The 20,257-nt window shown below is 43.3% G+C and overlaps 3 protein-coding genes across 5 annotated transcripts in view; 1 reads left to right on the top strand and 2 right to left on the bottom strand.

The window, feature by feature from the left end:
- Positions 1–4,182, bottom strand: part of LOC133956489 (NACHT, LRR and PYD domains-containing protein 12-like) — a 36,334-nt gene extending 32,152 nt beyond the window's left edge. For 2 of the 3 annotated variants that reach the window (XM_062391618.1, XM_062391609.1), the window contains exons 1-4: positions 3,223–4,181; positions 3,003–3,122; positions 2,384–2,586; positions 304–2,155 (exon numbers count right to left, since the gene is read on the bottom strand). In XM_062391618.1, coding sequence (XP_062247602.1) covers positions 304–2,155; positions 2,384–2,586; positions 3,003–3,122; positions 3,223–3,350 — 2,303 coding nt within the window. In that variant the 5' untranslated portion in view covers positions 3,351–4,181. Of the gene's footprint in view, positions 1–303; positions 2,156–2,383; positions 2,587–3,002; positions 3,123–3,222 lie in introns of all 3 variants that reach the window. The other variant, XM_062391592.1, reaches the window with a different exon arrangement.
- A 1,489-nt stretch (positions 4,183–5,671) lies between these two features.
- csrp3 (cysteine and glycine-rich protein 3 (cardiac LIM protein)) lies at positions 5,672–8,620 on the top strand. Its single transcript, XM_062392462.1, has 6 exons — positions 5,672–5,803; positions 6,404–6,515; positions 7,285–7,456; positions 7,706–7,835; positions 8,076–8,169; positions 8,355–8,620. The coding sequence occupies exons 2-6, from the start codon at positions 6,404–6,406 to the stop codon at positions 8,426–8,428; spliced, it is 582 nt and encodes a 193-aa protein (XP_062248446.1). The 5' UTR covers positions 5,672–5,803; the 3' UTR covers positions 8,429–8,620.
- Positions 8,621–9,707: 1,087 nt separating this feature from the next.
- zdhhc13 (zinc finger DHHC-type palmitoyltransferase 13) lies at positions 9,708–18,462 on the bottom strand. Its single transcript, XM_062392038.1, has 17 exons — positions 18,386–18,462; positions 16,797–16,993; positions 15,252–15,374; positions 14,690–14,767; positions 14,364–14,508; positions 14,207–14,271; positions 13,831–13,993; positions 13,342–13,467; positions 13,103–13,236; positions 12,787–12,887; positions 12,511–12,635; positions 12,365–12,427; positions 12,181–12,274; positions 11,436–11,519; positions 11,186–11,343; positions 10,910–11,007; positions 9,708–10,255 (listed from the first exon to the last, which is right to left on the bottom strand). The coding sequence occupies exons 1-17, from the start codon at positions 18,407–18,409 to the stop codon at positions 10,117–10,119; spliced, it is 1,917 nt and encodes a 638-aa protein (XP_062248022.1). The 5' UTR covers positions 18,410–18,462; the 3' UTR covers positions 9,708–10,116.
- Between the last annotated feature and the right edge of the window lie 1,795 nt (positions 18,463–20,257).

Genomic DNA, 20,257 nt, shown 5'->3' with positions numbered 1-20,257 from the left:
CAGTTCATGAAGATGAAAAAAAACTAGTTCACGTTCACAGTTTATTTTTTATTGGGATGATTCAGGTGACAAACAGCCGGTCATGTGTTTGGTTCTGAATCAATGAGGTCGGATCATGGAGCGGTTCATTCTGCGTGTGCGTTAATGCGTTCAAATAATGAACATGTTAATTCCACAAATTAATTTTCCCGCGTTAATACATTGATTTTGACAGCCCTTATATATATATTTTTAATAAATATACGGAAAACTCCAGCACAGAGTCTCCAATACACCAGACATATTGGTCATGTCTGGACTCACCGAGCCTTCCTGCAGTTCCTCACAGCTGGGATCAGTCTCCATCGACCCTGTTCTGATGTGTTGAACTTCTCCATGTCCAACTCATCCAGAACCTCCTCTGACATCTGCAGCATGTAGGCCAGAGCTGAGCAGTGGATCTCAGAGAGTTTCTCATTCGAACTGTTCTCTGACGTCAGGAACTGTTTCATTTGCTGATGAACAGAGTGGTCGTTCATCTCAGTCAGACAGTGGAAGATGTTGATGCTTCTGTCAGGAGAAATGTCACCACTCTCCATCTCCTTCAGGTTGTTGATGACTCTCTGGATGATCTCTGGATTGTTCTCTGTCCGACCCAGCAGGCCTCCTAAGACTCTCTGGATGATCTTTGGATTGTTCTCTGCCCGACCCAGCAGGCCTCCAACTCTCTGGTTGGACTCCAGACTGAGGCCGTGAAGGAAGCGAACAAACAGGTCCAGATGACCATTTGCACTGGTGAGGGATTTCTCCATGGTTCTCTTCAGGAGCTCATCCAGGGAGAAGGTACTGTCTGAGTTCCCATATGTTCCCAAGAAGTTGTTGAGTTCTTCTGTGTTCCTCTTGGTGTAACAGTGGACCATGTAGACTGCAGCCAGAAACTCCTGAACGCTCAGATGAACAAAGCAGTAGACTGATTTCTGGAGGATCACAACCTCTCTTCTGAAGATCTCAGTACAAACTCCTGAGTACACTGAGGCCTCTGGGACATTAAGACCACACCGCTCCAGGTCTTCTTGGTAGAACATGATGTTTCCTTCCTCCAGATGTTTAAGTGCCAACCTCCCCAGCTTCAGGAGAACGTTCCTGTCAGCCTCCGTCAGATGCTGTGGAGACGTCTCATGTCCCTCACCGTACTTGTTGTTCTTCCTCTTTGTCTGAACCAGCAGGAAGTGTGAGTACAGGTCAGTCAGGGTCTTGGGCAGCTCTCCTCTCTGGTCTGTGGTCAACATGTGCTCCAGAACTGTAGCACTGATCCAGCAGATGACTGGGATTTGACACATGATGTGGAGGCTCATGGACGTCTTGATGTGTGAGATGATTCTGCTGCACAGCTCTTCATCACTGAATCTCCTCCTGAAGTACTCCTCCTTCTGGGCGTCAGTGAAGCCTCGTAATTCTGTGACCCTGTCAACACATGCAGGAGGGATCTGATTGGCCGCCGCAGGTCTGGAGGTTATCCAGACGAGAGCCGAGGGAAGCAGATTCCCCCGGATGAGGTTTGTCAGCAGCACGTTGACTGATGACCTCTGTGTGACCTCAGACACAAGCTCCCTGTGGTTGAAGTCCAGAGAAGGTCTGCTTTCATCCAGGCCGTCAAAGATGAACAAAGGTTTACAGACAGCGAGCGTCTCTGCCCTGAGCTTCTGTAACGCTGGATGGAAAACATGGAGCAGCGTGAGAAGACTGTGCTGCTGGTCCTTCACCAGGTTCAGCTCCCTGAACGAAAGCACAATCAGCAGACCCACATCCTGGTTCTCTAAACCCTCTGCCCAGTCCAGAGTGAACTTCTGCACCGAGAAGGTTTTTCCAACGCCAGCGACGCCGTTGGTCAGGACGACTCTGATGCTGCTCTGCTGGTCAGTGGAGGCTTTAAAGATGTCGTGGACCTTGATGGGAGTGTCGTGGAGGATCTTCATCTTGGAAGCCGTCTCAAGCTGCCTCACCTCATGTTGAGTATTAACCTCTTCACTCTGTCCCTCTGTGATGTAGAGCTCAGTGTAGATCCTGTTGAGGAGGGTTCTACTTCCTGTTTCATCACTTCCTTCAGTCACATGTTCACATCTCCTCCTCAAACTGAGCTTATGTTCATCTGAAACCTCCTGCAGACCACGATCTGCTGAAAGACAAGAAACAATGTCAGAGACAGAGAATCTGAGAATCTGCTGATTGTTTTCATCAGATACAGAAAAACTACAGAAAATAAAATCTTTTTAACTTTGTGCTTTTCTAACGATGTTAAATGTTGATGCTGTATGAAGGAACAAAATAAAACCACATGTGCTGTTGTCAGAAGTGAAGACATCAGCAGACACATGTACAGTGCTGCTCTGACCGGCTGTCTGACCTCCAGCTCCTGTTCTGGATCTTTTTCCACACTGGGGACAGGAGGAGTCTCCTGAAGAACCAGACTGGTCCCAGTGTGAGGTGATGCATTGTCGGTAGAACCAGTGTCCACAGCTGGTGGAGACTGGATCCTTCAGGACGTCCTGACACGAAGCACAGCAGGACGACTGCTCCTCCTTAGAAACATGAGTCCTCTTCCTCTCCCTGTGAAGACATTTCCTGATAACTCACATGTCACAGCACCAGGTTGTCATCACTTCTGTCAAGGAGGTTTTGTTTTCACCCAGTATGTTTGTGTGTTGGTTGGTTTGTTCGTTAGTGGGATTATAAAACACCACTGAACAGATTACCAGTAAATTTGGTGGAAGGATGTGGTCTATAAACCAGATTTTTTTTTTGGGGGGGGGGGATTTGGTGCAGATCCAAATTAAAATGAGTCCCTTGTGAATTTCAAAGTGGTTTCATAAGGAGCGTGTTGGTTCTTGGTGGAGGTCTGAGCTCTTTGAGTGATTCTGAGAGATTAGTCACCAACTTCAATGAAGCTGTGTCCTAATGCAGGGGCCACACTAGAGGAAACTAGATCCTCTTCAGAGCAGGTCCCAGTAGAAACAGTCTCTTACTCTGTGTGTGAGGGTCCAGGTTCTTTACTGAACTCTGGAGGATGTCTCATGGACCAGTCACTCTTCAGAGACAGACAGCTGGACCCTGGAGACTCTGCTCTCAGTCTGTGGTCCTGACCTCTGCAAACACAAACATGTTTTTATTCAGAACACATCATTCACTGGTTCATTCTCTGAGGATTCAGTTTGGAGGTTCACATGTTTGTAGCAGGTCTCTTACTTTGTGTGTGAGGGTCCAGGTTCATTACTGAAGTTTGGAGGTTCTCCCATGGACTGGTCACTCTTCAGAGACACACAGCTGAACCCTGGAGACTCTGCTCTGTCCTCTTCCTCCTCATAACCACTCATCTTCAGTCTGAGAGGAAAAACACTGTGAGCTCAAACACACACAATGAAGCCAGGTACATAAACTCAGTGTTTCTTCAACTGGAACAGAGTCAACCCTCCTACACGGTTTCCCTGTTGTCACTGTAACATGAGACAGCTATTTGTTTAATGTGTTGGACTCAGCCAATCACAGCGTTGAGTCAAACTGTTGACTGACAGAAGTTCATCCTGAATCATCTTCTCTCTAAAGTCCACGAGTAGAAAACTGACTCAGAGTCTGTGACAGTAAAATAATATGAATGAATAATATTAAAGTTGCTGAACACTCACCAGCCTCAGACTTCACGTCTCCTCCCTCTGCTCCTTACATTTAAAACAAAGTCTGAACTCACTGGCTGCTCCCCCTCCCTGCTTTTACTGGAGATCATGTGACTCTTTGTGTGTGTGTGTGTGTGTGTGTGTGTGTCACGTCCCGGTTTGTGACGCAGTTTAAACATGTGTCTCATAAACTGTAGAGAATCAAACCAACACAAAGTGAACGTCGGTCCTGTCCGTGTCCTGATAACTTGTGATCCGTGTTTCTGTTAAAGTGTAAAGTGACAAGATTTTAAATCTATGTTTGTCTGTGTGTGTGTGTGTGTGTGTGTGTGTGTCTGTGGAGATAACTGAACTCTAAACAAATGCAGTATGTTAGACAGGGGCAGTTTCGGCTGAATATGTGAAAAATATGTTCACACAATGACTTTTATTACTCGTTGCTGGCTGATGTTAATCTTAAAGTTGGTTATGTGGTGTGTGTGTGTGTGTGTGTGTGTGTGTGTGTGTGTGTGCGTCATCACACATCGCAGTTCAGTCACGCACCTGTCTGTTAATGCAAGAATTCCAGCTGCTGCCCCAGGCTCTGAAGGGAAGATAAGAAACGTGTTGTTTTAACTGGAAAATGCAAACTGATAAAAGGACACGACAAATCTATGTGTGATCAGCAGACGGATGTTAACAGCAGGTGTGAGAGTGAGACAGTAAAACCTTCAGAAAGTTGTGTTCACACTCACCTGCTCACTTTCCTTCCTTCTGCTCATCCCAGTGAAAATGGAGTCTGACACTTCTCTGTTCTCATGCTCCTCCTCCCTGTTGAACCAGTTCTCTCTTGAAAACAAACAGTCCAGTTCATACACATGAAAATGAACTGGGTCACGATCACAATACATTTTTTATTGGGATGGTATTTAGTTAATAATGATCATTGATCCAGATCTTCACTTTAACACTGAGTCCTGAGTGTGAGCGTCTCCTGTTAATGATCCAGGATCCAGACCTGCTGTCTGTTCAGCCGTATTTGGCCGCCAGGGGGCAGCAGAACAACCCGACATGAGTATAATAATAATAATAATAATAATAGTATTAACCAGGGTTAACATCATCTATATTGCACAGCATCCTGTTATCTAATAAACAGACGAAAACCTTTTTTAGTTTTTCAAAAAGAAATATTCATTGAAAATGCAAATGTTCATTTATATAATACAACTCCTCTTTAACTTCAGTGTTTGATAAGAACAAACACAGAAAGAAGTTTGGTCCACAGAGAAACATGCATCTATAAATCTATAAACACTCCACTGGGCTCTCCCTGTATTTTCTGTCATCGATTATTGAACAAAATCAAAGTTTGGCTTCGATAAATCAATTCACTTTTTTCAGCAGTTGAGATCTTGGGTTTGTTTAAGCAAAACCTGATGTAGATGAAAGCATGAAGATTTGTTGACAATGTGTTTTTTTATACGTTTATAAGTTCCAGTTTAGTTTCATTCATATATATTTGCATTCTTCTGCTTTAGATATTATTCATTGCTTGAATCCTTAGAGTCCTTGGCTTTTATAGACACTTTTAAATGCCACGTAAAATTTAGTTTCACCTTTCTGATGTTCGGTAAAACAATTTTTCAACATATTGGACCCAAAAAACACACAAGACAAATCACGTATAGACTCCAGAGGTTTTAATTGACTTCATTACAGATGATAAATACATTTTAAACAGTAAAAAAACACCTTCTCTTCATTTAGCTTCCCTCAGACCAAGCACCTCAATGGATTCTCTGCATTCTGCGGCCGTCCAACCAGCTGTTTAGGTTCCTGGTGTGTTCTGAGCAGCATGAGGTCACTGGTGCGGCTGCAGTTGTCATTTTCATGCTTTGAATTCCCGTCGTTTATGCAGATAATCCAGCATCGAAGCCTCGGTGCGAGCAGCTGTCACACACACAGCCCAGCTTCCTGTGTGTGTCTGTGGACATTCAGGCGTCTCCGGGGCCGTGATGAAGGGTCAGAGGGCCTCTGCTCTGTCACAGGTTATTTTGGGAGGATGCCCTCACTGTGGTGTCACTGGTGGACTGTGGTGATGGTGGGATGGAGGATATATAAACCAGTGCCATGTTCACTGCCACAGGACTGAAGCGTTTGGACTTTGATTCAAGGTAAGATCTCATTTACTGAGTTTGTGTTTTATTATCACGAGGCTCATGTTTAAATATGATGAGGTTATTTTGTTGATTTCTGTTTGTGTAGGTGGAATGAACTTTTTTCCTTTCCGAGGTGACCATCAACTTCAGGACTCAGCTCCACATGAGATATTATTCATATTCAGAAGTTTGCGGCGGTGTTTCATTGTCAGACAGTTTGACTTCTGTGTGTGTGATGTGTCAGTGAAGCCTCTTTTCCTGGAATATCACATTCCAGTGCTGTGAGGGGCTGGGCAGCGTCTGATATGAGAGGGAACTGGAACCAGTAGGAATCCTGTTCACTTAAGCTGAAATTCAACCAGTCAAAACATTAAATGAGATCAAAAGTAACAAATATTACAATTGATGGAGGAAGGAAATCTGAGGAACACTGTGTAGATACAGGATGTTAACCTGCCAGAGAGCCTTAATCAGGTAAATGAGTTAGTTAATTAAAATATGTTAATGTGTCTCTATTGTGTTTAATATTTAAGAAAAGGATAAATAATTTGTCTAAAAAAGGAAACAGACACGAGAAAATACAGATGATTTATGTTTTTATGTTTTCACTCTAAGATGCCAAACTGGGGAGGAGGAGCCAAGTGTCCGGCCTGTGAGAAGTCGGTGTACCATGCAGAGGAGATCCAGTGTAATGGGAGGAGCTTCCATAAAACCTGCTTCATCTGCAGTGAGTTCCCCTCCTCTTCTTCGTCTCTCTGGTGTCATGGTGGATCAGTAGAAACAAAGAGCTTCTTCCAGCCTTTGTCATTTCCTCCTCTTTGAATTGTTTCTTATTTGAGTTCTGGTCAGATTTTTCATTTCCTTCCTGCCTCCTTCATCTTTTTCATTCTCCGTCCATCCATCCCCTCTCTCTTGCAACTTTCAAATCTGTTGTGCTTCCTTCTCCTCTTTTGTCTTAATTTCTTCTTTTGCTTTCTCTCTTTTCTCTCTTCAGTAACTCCTCTTCCTCTTCATTATTCTGTTCTCTCAGCGGTTTTTCACATTCACTCCATAAAAAGCCTCTTTTCTCACCTTCCAGTCGTTTTACAGTAAAACACTGATCTCTGAGTTTCTCCTCCTCTTCCTCTGTGGCCTGAATTTCAGTTGTGTTGTTGTTGTGTTACAGTCAAAATGTGTTTGGCCACAACCAACCTCTCTTTGGTCTGATCCGAGGCCTGGGACAGCGGCCATGTTGTTTAGGTTTTCTGTTCCCTGTCGTCTGTCATGATCTGGAGCTCTGAGGCCTCGTCCATCTGCCGAGAGTTCATCTTCTCCAACACTCGCCTCTCGTCCCACAAATAGAAACATGTGAACACGTGTGATTGAATCCGTTGACTGATAAACCCAGCGAGGTGCAGGAGCTTTATTTAAACCCCATCGCTCCTCCGTCACAGAGTCTGAACGGTAACAGGTTCACGTGTGTGTGGTTTTTGGTTTGTTGTGTCTTTTTCGCACAGTGAGCTGCAGGAAGGGGCTGGACAGCACCACCATGGCCGCGCACGAGTCCGAGATCTACTGCAAGTCCTGCTACGGCAAGAAGTATGGGCCCAAAGGCTACGGGTACGGGCAGGGAGCCGGAGCTCTGAGCTCGGATCCTCCCGGACGGAACCTGGACCTGCGGCCTCACGAGTAACAACAAAAGCAGATCACACATGTGCATTTCAACACGCTCAGAGGCTCTTTACATGACAATATACACACGTCACAGAAACACAGAACAAACAAATAAGATGCACCAAGGGTCAGTTCATCCAAATCACCAAAGAACAAGGCATATTGTTATTGAGGCTTTGAGAAATCCATCTGGGAAATGTCCTCCTATTTGGTGATTTGAGTGAACTTCGAGAAAGTTTGAATTATCTCTCTTTTTTTTTTTAGATCTAAACCCAAACCCGTCACAACAAACTCAGACCCCAGTAAAGGTCAGCAGAAGTTCGGCGGGTCGGACCGCTGCCCTCGCTGCTCGAAGGCCGTGTTCGCAGCCGAGAAGGTGATGGGAGCAGGAAAGGTGAGGACGCTGTTTGTCACTTGAATCTTTTATTCATTCGAGTTTTGTTTATGGAAAGTTCTACATGTGTCCACCTCTAATTTAAAGTTGAGACCTTTTGCTGTTTCTGACTGGACCCATTAGTGCTAAATAATATTAATAAAGTAATTTAGTGTAATCTAATACTGTCAAATTCAGAAAAATTTTCAAGTAACTATCTTCACTCTGTGTGTGTGTGTGTTTGTGTGTGTGTGTGTGTAGCCCTGGCATAAAACGTGTTTTCGCTGTGCACTGTGCGGTAAAAGCCTCGAGTCGACCACTGTGACCGACAAGGATGGAGAGCTGTACTGTAAAGGTACAAACACACACACACACACACACACATTCAATAAATTACGTTTTGTGTACTTGATTCTCATCACAATAAGGAAGACAAGTCCCCATAATGACACATGAGTGATACCTGGACCAAACACACACACACACACAGACACACACTTCACATTCTCTAACAGCTTTGTTTCCTTCTCATCTTTTCAGTTTGCTACGCTAAAAACTTTGGCCCCAAAGGCTTCGGCCTGGGGAACGAGGCCATGCTGGAGGAGCGGCAGTGAACGACTGCTCCTCTGATTTGAAGGAGACGCTCTCATTGGACATTAAGCTTCTTCTGTGTAACTGGAAAACAGGATGTTCCTTTAACAACTGGATGAATGTCAGATGATGATGCTTGATTCAAACATAAACATGTTTTGATATTTTAAAATGCATCTTTCTGAATAATGAATAAAGCGAAACATGTAAATAAACGTCTTTCATCTCACTTGCTACTTTCAAAAAGAATAATCATTATAAATATTGTCACAATATCGTCTGTATCTCTAAAATTAGAAATAATTTTGTTTGTAATACGACTGTAAAACGACTCCTGACCCCGTTTATAAGACAGTGAGTTTCCACCAGTTACCTCCAGCTGTGAAAAAGGCAATTAACAGAGCCTCATCTGGTCAAAGTTAATTATTTATTACCTTATTCACATTCATACATAATTCAGTGCAATATTTAATTTGAATAATTGAGGCAACAAGTGATTAACAGGAGGAATGTGGAGCGTCTGTTCTCAACAATAAAGTGTGAGCAGCCGAGCGGAGCAGCACTAGATTACATGTGTAACTAGAATTAGAGCCGTTGTCTCATGTTATTAAATTAGAGCTGATAAAACACAGGAGTCAGAACTCTTTTCATTTCATTCTGTGTCTGAATCAGTTTGGTTGAAAAGCATCGAACCGTGAAATCGAAACACCTTCTCCTCTTTCGCGCTGTGACCTAATAGAACCGGATTGAACACGACTTCCTGAGGCGATTCAGGATTAACTTGAAGAAATTCCCTAAAGGCAGATTTGAGAAATGTTCAAGAAGCCAAAATCCTGTTGTGTGAACCTTGATCATTCAAATCTAAATCAATTAATCTGAGTTCGAGTGATCACATGTGGCAAAGTTAATGTGTTCTTACAATCACACAAATTCGAGGAAATTACCTTAAAGAATATTAGATATTAATATAGTTTAAAAGAATTGGATGAACAGACAAACTGAAAAAATTATGTCTCCAGTCACACGTGCAGACAACAAAGTATAAAAATAGTCATTTTAGTAGTAAAGATATTCCACCAATTAGGCAGTTTGCTTTTGTATTTCTGTTTCATGTCAGAGTAGAATAAATGTTTTTGTTTATTTGGTCAACCTAAATATTTAAAGACGCCACCTTGAAGAAATAATAACGAATCCATTAAAGGAGAAAACTACATAATAATTTCTTCCCTTTCTGAAATCAACACACTTCTTACTCGTGTGTTTCTGTTGTTTTGTTCATATTTCACAGCCTGTGAGTCCAGGTGAGAAGCGACAGGCACAACATGTCTTTATTGAAGTGATATAGTGGTCATTCATTATTAAACACATGCAACTCTTACAAAATTCAGAAACTGTTTACACGTACAAAGATTCTTTTCTTTTTTTTTCTCCTCAGGACAGATGATAAAAAATAGGCTCAACGTGTTTATAAAAAAAAAATCTTCCATTACAATCGAGGCCTTTAAAGGTTCAGTTCACCCAAATGAAGATGTCACGCACACTGGTCGGGTATGAGGCCGCAGCAGTCTGTACAAAGATCCACTGAATCCCTACCATCGCACCCCCCCGCTCCATTCATAAAAAAATAAATAAATAGAATCTGTGCTTTTTTGGTCCATAACCACTGGAGGGGTTTGACCTTGGATCCTGAGCGAGTGGCGGCGGGGGGGGGTCAGACCAGGTCGGCCTGTCCGAACACGTGCTGCTCGCGGTTGGGGGGGAACTGCTGCGTCCAGTCCACGACCGCCGGTTTGAAGAGGCCGCAGCAGCGCAGCTGGAAAAAGGAGGCGAGGTTCCTCACCACGCCCAAACTGCAGGAGGTCGAGAGGAGAGGATTCAGGAGCCGAGTCAAACACAGGAATAATAATAATACAACAGAAATAAAACAACAACAAATGACGAAGCCTGATGACGTTTGTAAAGCAGCGTGGAATCATGGGAGTGGTTGACTCCCCCCCCCCCCCCACGATGGATGAGAATCATGTTCACAGATTAGAGCATCGATATCGAACTCTTATTCACATGAAACAGGAATTCATGGTGATCCCTTACGAGAGGATATGACAGTGAAAAGGTGACAGAAAGAAACGTCCTGTTATCTTCAATAAAAGGGATTTGTGGGAAATATTTTTGGATGATGGAAGTCAACAAACATAGGTGTTGACATTTTTACACATTATATATTTAAAATGAAGCCGTACTGGTTCTGATGCATTTGTTCTAACGTGATAAACTTTCCCTCTCTTTAAAAACCAGTAGACATGTGAACAATATGGATCAACAGCTCATCAGTTATAGATCTGTTGCTCTTTATTATTTGTCACCTTACCCCCCCCCCTTAAGGATCCTGAAAGATGGTAGCTCGGCTGATCTGAACTTTGAACCTTTTCCAGAGCCGGTCAGCAGTTTACAGTTAGTTACCACGTTAACCACACGTCCTCGTACAGAGCGGCACTGAAACTCACTTGTATGGATTCTGTCTCAGGGAGCCCGACTGCCGCAGCTTCATCTGGTGATTCGTCAGATTGGTCCGCTCGCTCGTGGTCAGTCCCAGAAAGGCAATCTGCTCCCACACAAAGAGAAGCATGCGTCACCGCAGGAGCAGAGCAGACACTCGAGTAAACACAGCATATCATCGGAATGTAAACAGACTCTGGATCAGACTGGTTTGAAGACGGAGAGGATTATTCATAAGAGGTTTGGGAGCCTCGGCTGCTCGCTATCGCTCCACAGGCAGTTACCTGGTAGAGCTGCAGAAGCAGGATCAAGCTGGACCAGCATGTGTGGTAGAAGGCCAGCAGGAAGATGCTGAGCACCCAGGGGGAGCAGCTGACCAGGGTGGAGACCACGCCCCACAGGCCCTGCTCCTCGTAATGCAGCACACAGTGAGTCGACCAGTCTGAAATAACAAACACAGCACAGGAGGATGAGCCTCTACAGAGCCGACGCAAAAGTGTGTCAGACGATCACACCGTGAGCAGAGTCACTCACACACGAGAGAACCGTAGAACATCCAGGCTCCCATGAGCACCAGGGAGAACAGGAAGAGGACGAAGTAGTGATGGTTCCTCGCACCTGCAAAAGAAGACGAGGGACGTGACATGAGAACAGATGATCATTCAACTCTAATATGAACACAGGTTATTCATGAAGTGCAGACATGCTTGATTCTGTTGTCTTTACTTCTTGAATAGATTTGTAGGTGTAAAGAAATTTACTTTGTTCGACAGGGTAAAACAAAAACACTCCTCCTGAGAACTCTTGTTTGTGAATGAACCCAAATTAGTAGAATAATTATTATTATTCAGAATCTGGTGGAAAGTTGGGCTTCTGGAATAAAAACTAAGGAGTTAAAATTGTATAATCTGATTCTTCTGCAGCTCTAGAATGAAACGTATCAGTGTCATACAAGCCTTTAAACACTATATTCTAAATTTGTTACAACCAGTGGTCTGAATATGAAATTCAACAAAATGAAATATCTTAAATTTGTATTTTGGCATCGTTACTTTATAGCAGAGCTGTTTGTAAAGCTGTTTGTCAGTTAGACTTAAATCATCCATTAAGTTTTTACGATCCTCTGCACCTCCTACGACAAATCAGCCCCAAAAGTGAATCACCTGAAAGAACTCTCCTCAGTAATATTCCCACAAAGCTTGATTTAAAATAGAGTTTCCGAGTTATAATGTAAATATCTTCAGATTGTCCCTTGGAAGTGTTTTCATGGGGTCGGTACCGATGCAGCTGTTGGTCCAGACGGAGTGGTGGTCCTGCTTCCCCACGCAGGCGTCACACGTGAAGCAGTGCTGCGCTCTCGCTGGTTTCTTTATCTGTGAACAGAGCAGAGTTCAAGAGGTCGTCGGGTCGCTCAGTGACACAGGGTTGTAGGAAAGGTAAAGTATGAGTGATCGGAGCTTCACCATGCAGGAGGTGCAGAGGATCCTGGGGTCCAGACAGCCGGCTTCAGCCAACACCAACACATTCTGTCAACACACCGGAACAAAAACTTAGCTCAGCTTCGCAGAGAACATTCACACGTAAGACATCCTGCAGATATCCATCCCACCATTTTCTTCTCCTCCTCGGTGGCCTTGACGAAGCCAGGGTCCGTCCTGCAGGTGCGGAGGTAGTAGTAGAGCAGAGCTGTGGCGTTCAGGGTGAACAGAACCTGAACGGTGGCGCTGGGTCCATGTGGGCTTCAGGGTTAAGAAACTCTTTGCCCACTCGTTTGATCAACAGGCTCAAATATTAAACAGGAATTCAGAATCAAGAAGATGCATCTGCCAAGTTTAAAGTGATCACAACACAAGTAGGAATAATGTTTTCTTCAAACAGAGGATATCTGGCAGGAACCAGAGGCACCAGGTGACGAGCATCCAGAAAACAGAGGCCATGAGAGAGGCAGCCGGGAGGAGAGACTGGAAGGACGGACTGGGGAAATTCCTGTTAAGACACAAATATCAATTTATCAAAAAATGAAATAAACACACAGTGTAAATTACTTTTTAATTTAGAAGAGTCAGGCAAGATTGTTTAAAGACTCCAACTGCTAAGTTTACACCTCACGTTCCACACTACTCCGGCTAAAGTGTAGAACTTTGAAAAAAACGCTGCTACACCTGTTTTAGTTTGAAAACCATGACCAACCGTGTCCTCACCTTGAGACCAGGTTGATCACACCTATCACACAGACCAGCAGGATCCCTTTGAGCAACCAGGAGTCTGAGTTCATATCTACTATCCCCCCCACACACCCGAACATGGCCGTGCAGAGCAGAAACTGCAGAATCGCCTGAAAACCGTGCAGAGAGGAGGATGTTAGAGGCAGAGAAACCGTTTTAAAGCTGTAAATCTGAGATGGTGGGTTGCGTGTGGTGCTCCTCAGTGTCTGGTGTACCCTGTATCTGTTGAAAATCCGCAGGCAGCGCGAGTTGGAGCGGATCCTCTCCTGCTTGACGTGGTTGAGCATGTGAACGAGCAGCGGGCTGTGCACCTGGTGCGCCAGGTCGATGGGCGTGTGACCCTGAAGAAGACGCAGGAACAACATGAAGAAAGGAATCAACAACAGATTCCAAAGTGAAGCTCTGTTAACGCCTCACATTTCATCTGTGTCACAGTCTCCACCCACAACATTTAGAAGTAATATCAGCTCAGAGCTGTTCAGCCACTAACTGCTAATCAAAGATTCCCCAAAAACAAAATGTAATCAGAGGTAATAGCACTAAAGTATTACTCCCTCTTTGAGAGATCCGGCCTTTTGGAATACATTTATATTTTTTTAATTTCAAATGCTCAACAACAAGATGTCTCCTGTTTCACTTGAAGGTTAATTCATTGCACTAATTTCAGATTTTTCTTATCCTGGTCTGAATGTTGTGCAGCTCACGTTGATATTATCTGCGTCCACGCTGGCGCCTGCGTCCAGCAGCAGGTGGGCGGCGTCCACGTTTCCTGCGAGCACGGCGCAGTGCAGCGGCGTGTTCCGGTTCACCTTGTCCACCGCGCTCACCGAGGCGTTGTTCTTGATGAGGAAGTTCGTGGGTTCAGGTCTGAGACAGAAAAGGTGTCAGGGATTTACCTCAGCTGTAATAAAGGGTCTGAGGAAATCAAACAATATAACTCAGGAGAAGCAAAATGAGCTGAACAAATAAATCCCAGACGTGGTCTCATTTAGAGTAAACATAAATAATATTCAGCCACTTATACAACTACTGAACACCAGAGGGGGTTAAAGTACATCTGTGAGGGAGCAGAGAACTCACCCAATGATCTTCTGAGCTGCTAACATCAGCGGCGTCTGTCCGTTGCAGTCCGGCCCATCGACTTCCTGGAGACCGAGAGGCAAAGATAGATTTACATCCAGGAAAAGAGAAGGAAGAGAAAAGAGAGAAGCGTCCTGAGGGGGGGGGGGGGGCCGACCTGTCCTTTGGCCATTAGATAAGCAGCTATCGCCATGTGCTGGAAGAGGATGGCGAGGTGCAGAGCGCGGTAACCTTCTCCGTCAGCGATGGAGGGATCTGCTCCGTATCTCATCAGCTGGATCACCATGGGGAGGTGGCCCTGCCTGTTCACAGAGGGGGGGGGGGGGGGGGGGGAGTTAACAAAGTAAACAACTTGTAATATTTGACTAAATGATTGTTGATCCCAGTGTTTTGTTTCTCTGCTGATAAATAAAAACATGTGTCTAAACTTGAATGAACTGGTCCAAACACAAGCTCCCAGTGCATTGATGGTCAAACGGTCACCTGATGGCCCAGTGGAGAGGAGAGGAGTTCAGGTCCCCCCCGAGCTGGTCCACTATCGCCCCATTGGACAGGAAATACCTGTGAGAAAACCAAAGAGCAGGTAAAGAGAGGACGTCTCTGGATGCTGTGTATTATAAACACAAAGGTTTCTCCTGATGGTGAAAATTAAGAATGAGCTGGTTTCTTAATGTGATGTTTAACTGGTCCCGACGACACTGAGCTATTTATGGTTTACCTTACTTTAAATGATTCTAATTTAAATTCAAGTTAAACTTAAGGACAGAAAATTGACACTAACAAGAGAATAACAATGACAGTTCAATATTTTTCTTAATTTCACTTAAATTAAGGAATAAAATCCAAAGACTGATTTTAAATATGAGCCTGTGAATAATCTCCTGCATCAGAAACGCTAACAGGGATCTCGAGTAACCTTCACCCAGTGAAGTGTGGAGGAGAATTACTGAGGTACTGATTGACATGTCAGGTGAGGTACTAACCTGCAGTGGACTCTTTATATATGTATATATATATTTAAACAACAGGTTTCAGACAGTCTTACTTGACCAGCTCGGAGCGGTTGTTGATGGCCGCCCAGTGCAGCAGAGACACGTTCTCCTTGTCCGGCTGCCTGACGTCGTACCCGGCCTCCACCAGCTCCTTGACGCGCTCCAGGATACCGAACCTCACAGGTTCACACAGAGGAGAAGACTTTTACAAAACACTGATAGCTATAGACTGTCACCAAGTAGAGATCAAACCTCCGCCAAGGCCCAACTAAAATGTACACATTCATAAGAACCAGTCCTCCAACCCGTCTGTGCCTGATGTTTTCATCAAGATCCAATTAAAACGCTCTATCTCACATAGTTTTAGAATCTGTACCCTTGTCTGACTCTGAGCTGAAAATAGACGAGTCCTTTCTCGGCTCGTGTCTCATCCTACAGCCAAGTCTGATTAAAACACATTCTGTAGCTTTTCCATGAACCAGCTGACAAACAAAAACAAAGAACAGGGCTGAAAACACAAACCCCTAAGTGGAGGTGGTCACAGCTTCCAGACAAATGTTTTAATGTGCACACAGCTGCTAAATTACAATTTAAATCACAACATCAATACAGAGTATTAAATACATTTTTTAATAAAAAATTTTTTTTTATATTTTCAATGTGACAAAATAACAAGTTGTCAGCTCTGCCCGAATGTGGAAAAGCAGGTTCAGGTGATCCCAGTTTCAGTCCATTCGAAAGACATTTCCATACATAGGTCTAGGGAGTGGCTCTACACATTCTTTTCTTTTTCTTACAACCAGCAGTGACCTCTGCTCCCTGATCAGTTAGAGAAAGTAGCCGAGCAGCAACTCCTGATGGATCTCAACTCGATCATGTGGTTTGTGAAGCCTTTACTTCTTTGATGAATTTCGATCTGATCCAAAAAAAATGAATCATCCCCTCCTGACTGCCAGGTAAACACAGAGTTCTACATTCCTGCAGTTCAGCTGTTAAACTCCTGCACAAATACACTGATCAGATATCTGTCCGTGTCAGAGACAAGGTGTGTGTTGACCTCTGTGCTACATTTTATACATATTTGAATCTTAGATCTTCCAGAAAAAAAAAAAAAAAAAGAAAACTAATCAGAAAAAATCCAAATTAAAAATTCAAAAGATCATTTGAGATTTTGAAGTTTAATTCTGAGGTTATGAGTTGGCAAAAAATTTAATTTTCAATAAAACGGGTCCACAGCAAAAATATTCGAAGTAGGTCACAAACTTTCCTGTGTGTTATAAAAAAATACTGTTTGTACACGTCCTGCAAAAGATACAGAGGAATATTTGATCCTGAAAAGTGACACATTTATCACGTGAAGGTTTATCAGGATCAACTGCAGAGCTATAGAAAAGAAATGTGCTGGATGGAGCAGCTGGCAAACTCAAATGTAATAGAGCAATATGTAATAATGTAAATACATATGAATGGAAGAGGCTGTGATGTTACTGAATATAAAAATCATCAAAAAATCATTAATCATCAGACATTGAAATAAACGTCTGTGGTTGTTGACATGAAACAGAAAAGAACAGATCCTTCACGACCCCCCCACTCACTGTGTGGCCTTCACGATGTCCCAGCTGCCGCTGTCGTCCATGTGCGAGCGTTTCTTCGGCTGCTGCGTGAGGTCCATTGTCTGATCCGCGCTCTTGCCAAACGGCCCGTGGAAGGGAGGAGGCATGCCGCCGAACGCCGCCGCTCTGGGCCCGTGGCTGTGAGAGTGACCCGCATGTCCGTGGTGACAGCCGTGATCCTGGCACAATCACACACAAGGGAAACACACAGGGTTGGTCCAGAAGGGTTCGTGTGGAAACATCAATCATCCTGGCAGATTACAGTAGTGTGACTCATCAGGCTCAGTCACACACAACACACACAGAACACACATTGACAAGAACACACAAAACACACATGCCCTTATTCACAAATCACAACTTGTGTCACAGATCTTATCAAGGTGCCACTTCCTCTGTTCTTAACCCACGATGAGGAAAACGACCAAAACCAAACGCAGAGACCAGAGAGTCACATGTGAGGATCCGTCTCCCAGGAAGTGACACAGATGCTGTAACTGTAGTTGTACATTAAAAAAAGAAAATGCCTCCACCACCACAATCACAATTATTATTATTAATATCTTTAATATCTTTAATTTGACTGGAGAAAGCTGCTCTGTCGTCCGTCTGCCGCTCACCAGGAAACACGATGTGGTGAAACACAAAGAGGAAATGGAAACCAACTGTGGTAACTTTCAAATTGATCTGGTAAACTCAGTAAATTTGAATATGTTTTTGGTAAATAATCATATATTGAGTATAATTTTTCACGGGGGGGGTGTTCTGTAGGTTTATTTGTGTCACTACAGTAAAGTCACATGTTCTAAACATGTCTTGTCTACTACACTTCTGATATTAGACTGATATTCTTTTTAATCTGATGTTAATTCAAATTGATGCATTTTTTAACGAGCGTTTTCTGTTGCGAGGTGCTTTGATCTTCTTTCAGATCAAAGGGTTCTGGAGGATTATATAGAATAAACAATAATTCAAAGTCATCATTAATTCAAGTAAACTTTGGTCTGTCCTCCTTCTGCAGCTCAACGGGGAAACTGAAACCTAACATAAATTTGAATATATGAGTAGTACATCAGTATGTGAATATTATCAGAGTATAATTCTGCACGGGAGGGGGGGGGACCAGGAAGAAGCAGTCATCGGATCCACGTGAGAACCTCAGACTATAAAACGTGTTTGATTCCTTTAATGGAGGAAACGATGAAACAGTTAAATCATCATCATGACGAATGTCCCCAGAACCTGCACGCTGGGTCCTTCGCTAGTTAGCGCTAGTTAGCTAGTGTCACAGTTAACCGAGTTAGCACGAGTCAGGCGCTAGTTAGTCGTCGCCTGGTTGACCACAGGTAAACCAGTAGCACGTCAGCAACGCCCACTTCCGCCAGGGACGAGCTGACAGCGGGTTCGACTCCGCAGGTTAATTCCGCGTTGGGGGCAACTCGCCCTCGAGATTAACCGCGAGTTAGCTGGTTAACGCTAACGAGGGAGTTAACCCGGGTTTGATCGCAACGTCTGACCCGGGTTAACGAGTCGGGCCCCGCTAAGCAGCTAGTAAACGAGAGGAGACTCACGGTGCTGCTCTCCGTCCAGTCCATCTTCGTGAGGGGGGACCGAATAACCAAAGCTTCTGCTGCTACACGGGCAACAATAGACGTGCAACTTCCGCTGCTTGCTTTTCAAAACAAATGCAGATAATACTTGCAGAATACTAATACAACAACTACTACCTCTACTACTGTTACTATAGCTGCTACTACTACTACTACGACTACCAATGCTAATAATAATAACAATAATTATAATAAAAATGAAAAATTTCTCCAGAATACGTAGATTTCCACCACTGCAAATTTTGGGTAAGAATTTTTTGCCTGAATAATAATCCTTACAATTTCAATAGGGCCTCACCTGTCAGTGCCTGTCAGTGCTCGGGCCCTTATAACAGTACTACTAGTACGACTACCAATAATAATATGAATATGAAACACATTGAACTCACACAGTATAAATCTGATTATTTGATGCCAAAAGGCCTCTAATGAAACATGGATAAGAGCAAGAGGAAAGTCACTGGTTTCAAAATGAGATATTTCATGTGGTGTCATGCTGTGATCTGGTTCCATACAAGTAAATTCAAACTCAATGTTTTATTATATCTTTGCATTGCCCTGATTGCTGTAGAACTATTTTTGCATCCATTGTACCTTATGCATTTTTGTTGCATTAAAAACTGTTCATTTTACGTTGAAGCCTCAAGTGTTAAACAGGAAATGTTCTTTCTGGTCATTTTCGTTAATTTCACTCATTTCACTTCCGCTTATTCCTTCAGCTCCATCTGTGATTGGACAGTTTGGTTTTAACTCCCGCCCACAGGCCCGCTCCGGCTCCAGAGTTCATCAACAGAGAATAACTGTGAGAATATTTAATAAAGGAAACGAGGCTTTTCAAGCTTCTGATAAATGCAGACTTTTGTTCTGCAGAAATCACTTTCTGATGTTTTCATGTTTCCTCTCACATTTCTAACCACCTGAGTCTGATGAGTTGAATCTATAACTTAACACATTAGAGTTAACTTCACATTCATGTTTAAGTTTATTGATTTAAAAAAGGACAATGCACATCAATTAGCAGGTCTTAAAAACATAAATAACACAGAGACACATGACCAAACACACTAAGCACATGCAAATGCATGAAAAATGTATAAATCTGTGACAAAACTGTATGAAAACACACAAAAGCAAATAACACAAATATCAGAAACTGAAATTCACTTCACCTGAGATCCACACTGAGACTCAGGGGACTGTTCCATAAGTTGCTGCTGTTACTAAACGAGCAGATAATTGATAAAAGCTTTCTTAGCACAGAAACCTGAGCTTGTAACACAACGATGGATGAAACATCAACATCGAAACAGTATGAAAAGTAGAAAACTAGATATAATACTCATTATAGGTATTGTAGGTATTGTAGGTTCATTTATGTCTTGAATAAAAGATGATTTCCTTTGAATATTCTAGCTCCTGAAGAAATTAAATGATATTCGTTGAATCTTCAAATGAAACCTGGGTTATTTCCCCACAACGAAATCTGAATGCTTGTGTAACATTTGACTCAGGTGTGAAAACGAGATGAGAAGTGAGATAGTAGACGGAGACGTGAAGTGTAAAGCAAACCCTACCTGACGTATTCAGGTCTGAGAGAAATGTTGAAAAACAGGCAAAGCAACAACTGGAGAGAAGTCAGCTTGGTCGTCTGAGCTCCAGTTCAGATCCGAGAAGGGAACACAAACCTTATTCTTGGTTATGAAGACACCTCTGAACCAAATAAAAACCTGATTATGATTTCATCAGTTGACATCTTCTTAAACTCGAAAAACAATCCACATAACTGGCATACTCCACGTTACACAGTCATAATAGACCAGAATATTTAACCCG

This window comes from Platichthys flesus, chromosome 1 (assembly GCF_949316205.1).
Source record: "Platichthys flesus chromosome 1, fPlaFle2.1, whole genome shotgun sequence".
Lineage (NCBI taxonomy): Eukaryota > Metazoa > Chordata > Actinopteri > Pleuronectiformes > Pleuronectidae > Platichthys > Platichthys flesus.
Note: the sequence above shows the minus strand (reverse complement) of the source record. Positions and strands in the feature narration are given on the sequence as shown.